We start from the raw sequence: 11,613 nt of genomic DNA, 5'->3' as shown, positions 1-11,613 counted from the left end.
TAAAGGATTTACTGGACTGGGGGTGAGGATAATGCAATAATTGAATATTCCATGGATGATCGATTTATAAATGGTGCCACTTTTGACTATTCGAATACAAATTACGGAAGTATAAGTATTATGGGGCATATTATAAAGTTCAAATACCGACAGTTATGTTACTCATAAATACATAATAACGATGCATTTGTAATGGATCAAAATAAAATTATAGTATAAATTGATAGTTGGATATTAGAATGACTAATTTAGTAATTAAATAATGCAATTCAGACGAAGAAATGACAACTTGTACAATTTTCTTATACAAGTTGCAACTTGTACACAATAATGCGAAGGGGGAGGGAGTCGTGTTTATCAACAGCTGCATTTTTCCTTTTGGACCAATTGTAGTACTTTTCTAATAAGTAAAGAGCCAATCCTGGGAGTTTCCTTCCTTTTAATGTTATTGACATTTGATCGTTTCTTCGCAGCTTTTTTCATTGATTAATTTCAAATTGTTTGAAAAATGGTGAAAGGTAATTACTAATTATTCCATTGATTTGACTCTAATTTACTAATGATGTATTTATATATTTTCTTTTCAGACGAGATATTTACAGCTCGAGATCGTTTTAATGGGGCTCTACAGTTCGCCGTGGATAAAGTTGAAGAAGTTAAAACACGATCTCCCATCAAAAAGTGCGTGATATTATATATTATGTATATATCAGACTTGGATAATGAGCCCTGTTCATTTTTGAAGGAACGAAACGAAGAAATAATTCATTTCGTAATCGTTCCTTAACCCTAGTCATTATTGTGTAGTCTTTAATGTCTTACGACATATAAAATATGCTAAATCTAATGATTTTAACTTTGTATGAAGATTATATATGGTCAAAGTAAGAGGTCATTACATTTTTTGAGAGCTCAAGCTCAAACATGAAAAAATTGGCGATAAACAGATGTTTGCGTTACACCAAGTGCCCATTCTAGTTGGTTTTGTTTCAGAACCAAAGAAGTTAGCTAATAGTTCCTCAAACCAGAGGCACTTTTCCTATGGAACATTTTAGATTAAATACTTCATGTACCATCTCCTTCTGAACAGTTGCTTATAAACAGTAGCACATCGCCATTATGATTATGATTTATGGGGAAAGGCCCATCATCATGATTGTACATGTATTGATAATTCAGTTTGTCACATGTTTTTCTTTTCATATCTCTAATTATGAACGAATTATCTTCTAAATTGAAACCTAGAAATGTATATATATGATGGGATACAATATATGTCTGTTTATTAATTAGAGATTTTGAATTATTTATTCATTTAACCCTATGGTAACATATAGTAAAAAGGGCGGTAATCACTGGTGTGTGTCTAGGCCCCCAATAACAAAACCGTGATTTTGGCACTGGTGAATAATTAGTAATTTGAATTAAGAACTGTATCCAATTTCGACCTTTTAAGTGCTACTAAAAATATAAACTAATGTAGGGCCGCCCTTAACTATTGGGTGGGCCTATACGAAACAAATTGTACGGGCCAAATTCTAATTTAAGTAGGGATAAGTAGAGGATGAGGCTAGGGTTCCTACTTCCTTTTTTTCGAAAATTTGAATCTCATTTATTTTTAGAAATAAATTTCCTATTTTTTTCAAATAACCTTATTTTTAGAGGATGATTTTAAATTTATTTTTTAAACAAGCTTGTCGTTCACTGCGCCTGCATAGGTTGCACTAGCCAAGGCAGGTTCTAAAGGAATGAGTCTTTGAATGGAATTTTTTGAATGATACAACGACTCTGCGTTAAGGCCATCATTTGAATATAATAATATTCGTTTATTATTAATTACCCCTAATTTTATTTACAGAGAAGCAACTTGGCAACTCGGATCCAATAGTGCAAACAGTAGTCCAGTCAAACATGCCAGAAATTCCCCGTCTCATCGCTCACTTACTCAAATATCCGCAAGGAAAAGGAAGCGAAAGGACGTACATATGGACTTGGGATTTCATCATACATTCGTCATGAAGTTATTTGACCGAAACGTAGACTTGGCTCAATTCCATGAGAGTACTCCACTCTACCCTGTTTGTCGAGCTTGGATGAAAAACCAGCCTTTGAATAAGAGAATGCTTCCACGGTAAAGGAAATTGACCTCTCTAAAATAGATATATTAAATATAACTTTCATAATTAATTATTTTTTCCAGAATACGCACGCCTACCCCTGAACCTCCTTCCTCTGAGGGAGATGAAAAAAGTAGTGGCTCTCCTAATACTAACAATAATAATAACAATCCCGAAAACGAATTCCTAAGCGACGAGGGTAAGAAACCAGAAACAAGTAATCTGGATGAGGGTCCCTCGGACATCAAGAAGTCGAAAAAGGGGAAGCAAATATATAAAATGCCTATATTTGAACCCTTGGAGGCGAACCTCTACGAAAAAGAATTTGTCTCTCCACGGATACCTCAGCCCTTCGAAATGGAGAGAGATGAGAGCTTTGATGTCAATAAAGTAAAAGTTCTACATATTTATTTATGTAAGGGTGACCAGCCCTACTCTTTTTATATTGTGTCGGGAGCGTTTTTTAAAATTATATATGCATAAAATGTTCAGTAATGAATGAATTAAAAATAGTATAGTCACCCCAATTTATGTACGTTTAATTTTTCTCATAAAATAATAACTCTGTATAATTATGCTTTAGTTTCAAGAAGAAGACTCTCCTAGCCCTGCCATACTCTTGGGTGATCACATGGTTCGTTGGTGCCAAGTTCGGAAACGCTGGAAAACGTCTGCTCAAAAGAATGAAGAACGCTTTGAGGAAAGTGCGCAATTGTTACGAAATATGTTTGAAGAATAAAAATTGTTTTTTTCTTATTCATTATTGATTAATTATAGTAATGGGTATCAAATCCTGCCACCCCCTTAAAAATGGGAATTCTGTCACCTTAACATTGTGGATTTTTACTTGTTAACTCCAAATCTCTTTATTTTTGTGTGATCATATGATTTTTTTTTTTTTTTTTTCTGCTTTTGACAATTTGGAGAGGTTTTTCTTTTTTGACAAATAAAGTTTTAGAAAAGTGACAAAATACTTGTTTGAAATATTTTACAGTAAATATTTTTTGGAAGAGTAAAATTTGTCCTAATAACCTTTTGCTTATAGAAAAGACAAATTGAATTTTTAAGAATTTTTTTTTAAAAGACGATAGCTATTCTCAGCAATCTGACAAAAAAAGTGACTTAAAGAAATACACAATTTTTAATACAAAATACATTTTTTCTTTCAAAATTGTGACGATAAAAAATAATTCACAAAAAAAAAACGCTTTCCTTTTGAAAAATTTACAACAAAATTTAAATAAGTTACGGTTCTGATTGATTCTCAATATGCGGAGTGCTTTAATTTTTGTAGCAATTTTAGCAAATACTGTGGTGTACAAGGGTGTTGCTAGCCTTCATCAGTTTCAAATTATTAATACCGGAATATAATTATTTATATTAATAGGAATAGGTTTGATATATATAGGTATATTAGGTTGGGAGAACGTGACTTCTATCTGTTCCTGTCTATTGGCAGCGTGCTTGGAGGTACAAATTTGGCATCAATAGAGGGCTGTGAATTTTTTTTTCTTTTAAATAAAGCGAAAAATACGACTTAATTTTTCGCCAACCTATAATATGTTATGGGCAATGTGGAAAATCGGGCATTTACCAAATTGCTCGGGCATTATTTAAAATACCAGTTCTATCGGGAAATTTTATATTTATGATAAAAAAGGCTAGCGACGCTACGGGTGGTGTATATCTGATTTCAAATACAGAAATATCCAGACATAAGAGTTTATCAGTTATTTGATGGAGCTCTTAAGTCAAAGCAATTGGTCTCAAAAGAAATAATTACGCTTAAAGTGGCTCTCGCGTCCCGTCCCCAAATCGTATGTTAATGGAAATTTTTGCTTAGAATCTAGTTAGTATGGTGATGTACATATATTTCAAGATATTGTTGTAGTCGTATCTTATGAACCTCCGGTTTATTTTGAACAAAGTACAAATATGGGAGGGGAAAAAAATTAATTTTTGTAATTTAGTCCATTTTGAGCCATTACTTTACATTTGACCGTGTGGATCGAGTTGACTCTTAATCAAATTCTAAATGCCAGTTACAGTACATACATTTGGTGCATCAACATAGACACAATCTTGAACAAAGAGGAGAAAATCCAATTATTGTTTATACTTTATGTACAGCCCAATGTTCCTTGTACTTAATTATATCTACTATGGGGGTTGTAATCAAATTTGTGGGATGAGTTATGATAGCCAAGAAGAGTAGTAAAGAACCTTTATTTGATTTAAGCGAGTTTTTTTGGCCACCAATACCTTCCTTTCAAATTATGTTATTGTGACGATGAAAATTGTCTACTATAAAGTGGAATTTTGAGGCACATCCGAAGGATTTATAAGAAAAATCATTGTTGATAGAAATGAACCATCATTCGTCAAAGAATACAAATGTAATCCAGACTTGCTTTAGAAGTGGATACAAAATGGTTATTTTTGAGATTATTTGGATTAGAATTCAATTATTACAAAACATGTTTAAGAAATAAAAATGATATTTTATTTTTATGATTCATTATTAATTAATTAATAGTAGAGTAATATGTAGCATAGATATAGTCATAATAATTGTAACGAATGAATTAAGAGGAGGACTGAAGCACTTCAAAAACATGAGGATTTTCCTTATGCACCCGCTCAATATGTTCCTTCATCTTGTCACTCCGTACACTTTTATGGCCACAATGAATGCACTTGTAGGGTTTGTCCCTCAAATGCACCGTATTCAAATGTCTTTTAAGTTTGTCACTCCTCCCAAAAGAAGAGTTGCAGAGTGTACAGTGATAGGGTTTGATCTTGAGATGAACCGTACTGGCGTGTCGTGAGAGTCTGTAGCGCTCCTTGAAGGATTTGGAACATTGAGTACAGGAAAAGGACTTTGCATTCGCTGCTTCTTCTTCCTCGGGAGAAACGCCGAGCTTATGGAACTTTTTGAGATGGTTCTTGAGTTTGTCTTTGCGGACGTTGGTGTAGGGACAGAATTCACATTTGTATGGGATTTTGTTGGGGTTGGATTTGTGAGAGGTCTTTGAGGAGGAGGAGGGTTTCGAGGAAGGGAGGATTTGCGTGGAGAGAAGATACTGAGGAGTCTGGTTTCCAGACATAAATACCATTCCTAGTGCTGGGTGATCGTTCAATGCTGGGTATTGAGCAGGTAGAGACATTGCTCCCACTCAATCTAAGATAAGTGGTCCTGGTAGGGGGTATTTTGAAGAACCCAACAACTAGGTAGTAGTATTCTTCTATGTATACTCTCTATAGAATAATATAATATTAGTACTAGGAACATACATACATATTCAATATACACAGTATTTTATAAATTAAATAGAAATAAACGTCGTTCTCCTTCGTGTACCACGCAACCTCTCTTCCGAAAAGAAAGAGGGGGAAAGTCTCCAAATCAGGTGATAGTTAACACATTCTTCCCTTCTGTAGAACTCTTATCCAATAGTTGTGGAGAATTCTTCACAGCTACAAAAAGCGTAGACTAATTCAACCAATCAATACTCATCAGAGGGAAAAAACAATCCGCAGCTGACAACATATACACTGTGTATATTTCTGTGTTGGCAATGTAACACCAATCCAGCAGCGTACATCACAAAGTACTATTTTATTATTCCATTTTCTTTCTTTTATTCTCCTTTTTTTTTCCTTCTCTAGCTAGCTCTCCCCCCTCCCTTCCTTCACAGTATGGAGTATCTCGACAATCTGCTGTACGTAGGGCTATACAGTATTATTTTAACAATAACTGACAAACTACAGACGTACTCTCCTCCCTCTCCTTCATGCATATACTCTTGTTACATAAAATTCCCTCCCTCTGGCTATTGTCGCTCCTCAATCAATGAATACTAATACCATCTGGAAGGGTACCAACTAAAATCACGCAACCTGTCAAAGTAAACTACATCATTTTTGATGAGAGACTCATGTTGTTAATAGGAATTTTCAATGAAATACAATGTTAAACTCGGAATTTTCAATGTTGCAGGCTGGAGACAGAAATATTGAATGTATGTTTTTAAATATAGACTTTTGAAGTGTTGTGTCAGTCCTTATTTAGGACTAAAGACTTGTTCCCGTCTTGTTCAGTGTCGGTTTGGCCTGTTCCAGTTAAGTCTTAATTGAATATCAGTCCTAAGCCTTATACAGTCTGTCCTTCATGACGTCAATCTACTCCATTTCTTCTTTTTTAATAAGTTCTAGTATTGACACTCCGAAGGACTGACCGTTGGGTAGTTTCTATTTATATAATTATGAGTATTAAGATCCATTTGTGATGGAAGAAAGGGGGGGGGGCGTTGGGGAACGAATCTTTAGTGTATACAGGAGCTCAATATCTAAAGTATTTTTCTTTAAATTTATACGAAACATTTCCAAATCACATAACTTACTCATTTGAAAATACCAAAGAATCCCGAAGCAAAATTTCCATTGAAGTTATAGGAAACTCTCCACCACTTTGCAACTCTAGTTGTTAATACCTAGACTAATGTGAAATTTGTACAATAGAGCGTTTTTATGTGATGTCGTCATCTGGTTCCCTAAACAATCAAGTTTTATAAAAATGGAAATCCTTTTTTTATTAGTATTAAGTGAACTATTCGATGTCAAAATGGGACCAACAAATACAAGGACTTAAACATAACTTATTATAAAAAAATAATGCCTCATTTACAAATTATATATTTGACCCCTAAAATCTATCAAAAATATTCTATTACCTCGTTTTACAATCTTATTTCCATATTGTAGATAAAAATCAACTATTATAGTAGAAAGAATAAGATATTTTTCTCTAATTATTCTACTTTTCTCGTCCCTAATCGATCCAACAAATTAGAATTAAACAAATTTAACATTTCATAGGGATTTCAGTACATATTACTTTGATTTAATTCAAATATTAGAGTTGATCATTTTAATCAAGTAGTGTTCAATTAAGATGTTAAGTCCTTAATTTTATTCATAAACCCATTAGATGTAGTTTCATCAAGAGTCTCCTCCAATTGCATTGTTATGTATAACGTCAGTAAAAACGCTGTAACATACCAACTCCAAAGTGTTGGATCGGTCTAAAAAAATAAAAAGACTGCAGTCCGGTCAGTCAAGTCCTAATGAAATTTGTCAGTCGATCCTAGGACTGGTCCTTATTGGTCCTTTATGGGAACTACAAGAGCTGACATGACGTTGTTACTAACTATGTTCTTTCAGCTGTTCATCATAACCTCCTTAAATAAACCAGTTACCTGAAGTTTAAAGTGAGAGGTATTTGGCTAGAACCCATTATTAATTTTATACGTTCTAGCTATTCCAGTTTTTTTATATTATTCAATCCTAGCTATGAGTTACGAATATCTATAAAGAAATGATAAAAATCCACTTAGGAATGGGCATGTAAAAAAATCAAAAAAAACAATATGGTAACCCTGACAATTTCAAGAATGTTTTTGAGGAGAGAAAGAATAATGCTCATGACGTTTCATTAGATCCGCTACAAACAGCTGTGACAAGAGAGAAAGGAGAAAAGGAGATAAATAAGGACATTTTCTAGAATTACTCCGATGTCGACCCCTAATTCTACTCTGAGTTCAACAAGGACTTACAATTATAACTCTGCAACAAACCCTCAGGATTACGCTCCGTCTTATATGAGGCCACATGAACGTTCAAACAGGTTTGGAATATAATTGAATCTATTTAGAAAAGGATGTTCACAACTCAGGAATTAAATAATGATTACAACTGCTAAGAAAAAAAAATCCTTCTTCATACTACCAATTACAAATTAACGAACCAGCTAAAAAAACACACCGGATTTAAATCATTGCCTATAAACATAGCTGGGACTGTGGGACCGATTTATTGGTCCTTAGGGACGTAGAAGGGTAAAAAAGATCTTACCTATAAAAAATAAATACTGGAAGAGAAAAAATTAAAAAATGATTTCTTGTTATAGAACTTGGTTGTTTATGCTCCCAAGATTGCCGACATCAACAATGCTGATATGACATGAAATTCTCTATACATATACCACAGTGTTACCTAGCTAACAAAAATTTAAACTTTTTTTTGTTGTCAGCTGATTGATAATTTTATTTCTTTTCTCCTAATCAGTGTTCTGAACAATAATTAGTTGTATTCAGGGTTCTAAACGGAACGCCAAATTGAACGGCGTTCCATGGAATCTGTGTTCAATAAACGGAAAGTTGTTGAACGCTAAAAGTTCGATTTTAGCGTTTTGTTCCAATATGACTTGGAAAAAGTTCAAGGAATTAAAGTTTATATATTTGTTAATTTAAAAAAATATAATTTAGAGGGCTGATAAAGCAAGGAAATTAAGGGTAGCTACATTAAATGCATATGCTCCAGGGGTAAGTATATATAAAAAAAAGCAAAGACGAACACTTGGGAGGAGACCTATTTGTGGCTGTGGTACAGGGGTGTGTGCGGATGGGGCCGATGCTCATCATTTGGCTATTTATTTAAGCAAATGGGTCATTAAAAATAATACATTACACTCTTGTGTGTTGCGAGGGTTGCAGTATAGTCCTGTCGGAACATATAGTTTCCCTCTGGGTAGTTGGACTTCACCCAGGGCAAGAATACCTTCTTGAGGACGTTCTGGTACTCCTTGGCCCCGATTTTTAGGTCTTTTGGCCAATACAGGGGCATCATCTTCCCGTGGGATCCCACAATTCCCAGCATCATCACGGATGCTGGGAACTTAGTCTGGTTGACTAGTGGAACCTCATCGACAATGTAGGCGAGGTAGAGGTCATTCCTGGAGTTTCTGGACTAGTCCACGGTCCAGTTTTTCTAGGCTTGTTTTCATGATTTAGATGAGTTTTATTCTAAAATTAACCAAAAGCTTCTTCAGGAGGATGAATAAAATTTAGACAATCAAGTTGAGGAAAAAGGTTTGTCTCCTCCCCTTCCAGAGTCGTCCATTGTACGCCCAAAAAGAAGTATGAAGCGCTCTCCTCCTAAGAAACAAAGGCCTTCACAAGGTTATTTCCATTATATTTAGACCGGCGGTTTCTTTCTCGGAGGAGACCCTGGACTTTATTAAGAAAAATTAGGAACAATTTGCTAACTATTAACTGATTTTGGCCCTTTTTGAAATAAATGCGTGATACAATGGAACATCGATAGTTAAAACTCAATGTCTCAACATTACACCTTTTACCTCTACTTGGTCCTATAGGAGGAATATATCTAAAGGATCGAGAGAGTACTATATATTAATGAAAATACACTTCTCAGTAATTTATTATAATTATTTATTATTATGAATATATAACACGTCCCTCTATACTGATTATTAATTGATATCAGGTATTTTCAGATAATGTATTTAATGATGAACAGATTATAAAGGTATATTTTACCAAGCACCGTAGCAAATAAAAAAAATTTAAAAATAAACGGAACATTATTTCTTATAAGTAAGTTAACCTCTCAATAATTGCAAATAATATTATAATGTATTTATTTATTTGATAAACGTTATTAGAAAGGGATTGAGGACTCTTCAATTTTTCTTTACCCCAAAAAAAAAAAAATCCCCCTCACTATTTTTATACAATTTATGTAGCGACACACTTAAATAGGGATTATTTTCCCTTCAAGTTTCGAAATCCTAACAGTGTTCCTAATTTGATGGTATAAGTTTAATTTAAAAATGCATTTAAATTTAAATGTCATTGATATTTTGATATATTGAATTCGTCGTTTGAAATTCATGTATAATTATTTACGAAAATATGGAATTAAAATAATCGCAAAATTAGACTACAAATATACGGACTTTTTGATCATCAATGACCACGCAACCTTTTAATAGCTGTAAATTTATTTCATCGGTATTTTATCTTTCAACCTTTCTGACAAGGAAAAACATTGTCATTTTAAGCCTTTTTGACTCTAATTTCATGAAAAAAGCTTCAAATTGGTTTTTTTAAAACACGGAAAATTATTGTGTAATCCATGTTTTTATATTAGTAGAATAAATAATCAATAAATTCCAAAGTTGGAAAGAATTGGCTAATTACTTACTGATTTTGGCCCTTTTTTCTTTTTGGAAAAAAGTCTGCATTATACTACAAAACTAACATCATGTTACCATTTAATTTTGTGCTGGATCAAAAAAATTATTAATGAAAGAAAAAAGCGTAGATGACTTCATCTTATACCCTTTTTGTCAGCTGAATCATTCACACATCTTGTCAAATCTATACACAGGGAGCGCAAGCTATCCATGCCTCCACTTAAACGCAATTACTTGGGCAAACGCGATAACTTAGGAATCTGATATTTTGGAAGAGATTACATAACAATTGCTCGAACTCTGGGACTCAGAGTGAGACGTTCGTTTGAAAGGTTAAGAGGGCATTTGATGCCTATAAAGTACTCGGCTCCCTGACACACTTTGAAAAAAAAAGAAGTATCAAATGTCTCCAAGACAATTTTGACGACGTCATCTCGCCGGATTTTTTGCCTCCAAACCCGCTGGATCTGAATCACATATTTTTTTTTTTTTTTTGTGTGTTGGGCGAGCTCGAATGATAAACCAACCGAATTGCCTGCAAATGCAAAGACGAACTTATCTGTTGCATGGAAAAAAAAATTCCAGGATATGCCAAGGGACCAAGTGGAGAAGCCCCGCTTATGCTTCCGGCCACGTATAGAGACTGTAATTGAGGGTGGAAGTAATTTTCAGAATCTGGTTTTAATCTTTTTATGTGATATAACACCTTCACCCCCCTTGCTAGGCCAATGCTTTCCAACAATGATTAAATAATGATTAATTCCATTGTTGGAAGAATTGGCTATCTACTTCCAACTGATATGAGGCCTTTTCCCTCTTGTTTGATTTTGTAGAAAAGGTTGCGAGATACGATAAAAGCAAGGCTGTGTTTGAAATTCCATTGTGCACTACATATTATTAAACAACCTAATATGATTTTGTAAGGAAGAATAAAATTTAAAATCATATAATGTGACACTTTTGTACAGAGAAAAAATAATAAAAATTGAAGTCATAAATCTTGATGAAAAAAAAAAAAGGATTTTTTTTGAGGAGTAGAGAAAACAAATGGGAACAAAGTTGAGTTTTGAATGGGGTATGTATCCGATCAAAAAGAAACCGTTATTTTCTAATTTCAAGTTCAATTTACCTTCGATTTTCAAATTCATTTTTTTATTATGTTGTTACAACTGTCCAGAATGTTTGCATTTTTGTTTTTGACAGTTATAAGGGTAAGGCGGCTGTTGATGTCCTCCGCGATTTTCTACCATTGAAAAAACGGAAAGAATGATTTTTTTTTGGGTAGGAAATTCCTTAAAAACTTTTGTAGGATTTTTTGTTCGTCAAAATTTAGTATATGGTAAAAAATATCTCTCTTAGAAGAATATATAATCTTGTATGAGTCTTTAAATTTATTTTTTCTCTCCATTTTTCCAACAGCTGATCAAATTTTTCTTT

At 33.6% G+C, this 11,613-nt stretch overlaps 2 protein-coding genes across 2 annotated transcripts; one reads left to right on the top strand and one right to left on the bottom strand.

Moving 5' to 3' along the window:
- Positions 1–395: 395 nt before the first annotated feature.
- Positions 396–2,873, top strand: mip40 (Myb-interacting protein 40). Its single transcript, XM_040722815.2, has 5 exons — positions 396–518; positions 588–681; positions 1,859–2,131; positions 2,201–2,507; positions 2,701–2,873. Exons 1-5 carry the CDS (start codon positions 509–511, stop codon positions 2,854–2,856), a joined length of 840 nt encoding a protein of 279 aa, XP_040578749.1. The 5' UTR covers positions 396–508; the 3' UTR covers positions 2,857–2,873.
- Positions 2,874–4,597: 1,724 nt separating this feature from the next.
- LOC121128131 (uncharacterized) lies at positions 4,598–5,747 on the bottom strand. Its single transcript, XM_040723703.1, has 2 exons — positions 5,429–5,747; positions 4,598–5,375 (listed from the first exon to the last, which is right to left on the bottom strand). The coding sequence occupies exon 2, from the start codon at positions 5,282–5,284 to the stop codon at positions 4,703–4,705; it is 582 nt and encodes a 193-aa protein (XP_040579637.1). The 5' UTR covers positions 5,285–5,375; positions 5,429–5,747; the 3' UTR covers positions 4,598–4,702.
- Positions 5,748–11,613: the final 5,866 nt, after the last annotated feature.

The sequence above is a fragment of the Lepeophtheirus salmonis genome, chromosome 13 (genome assembly GCF_016086655.4).
Source record: "Lepeophtheirus salmonis chromosome 13, UVic_Lsal_1.4, whole genome shotgun sequence".
Lineage (NCBI taxonomy): Eukaryota > Metazoa > Arthropoda > Copepoda > Siphonostomatoida > Caligidae > Lepeophtheirus > Lepeophtheirus salmonis.
The sequence above is the reverse complement of the archived record's forward strand: the minus strand, read 5'-3'. Positions and strand labels throughout refer to the sequence as shown.

What these genes read in the sequence shown, in the direction of transcription:
- mip40 (XM_040722815.2), top strand. An exon ending in AATAAGAGAATGCTTCCACG is followed by an intron (nt 2,132 to 2,200) that starts GTAAAGGAAATT and finishes TATTTTTTCCAG; the next exon opens with AATACGCACGCCTACCCCTG. An exon ending in AGAGCTTTGATGTCAATAAA is followed by an intron (nt 2,508 to 2,700) that starts GTAAAAGTTCTA and finishes ATTATGCTTTAG; the next exon opens with TTTCAAGAAGAAGACTCTCC.
- LOC121128131 (XM_040723703.1), bottom strand. Translation starts at nt 5,284, where the DNA reads ATGTCTCTACCTGCTCAATACCCAGCATTGAACGATCACCCAGCACTA.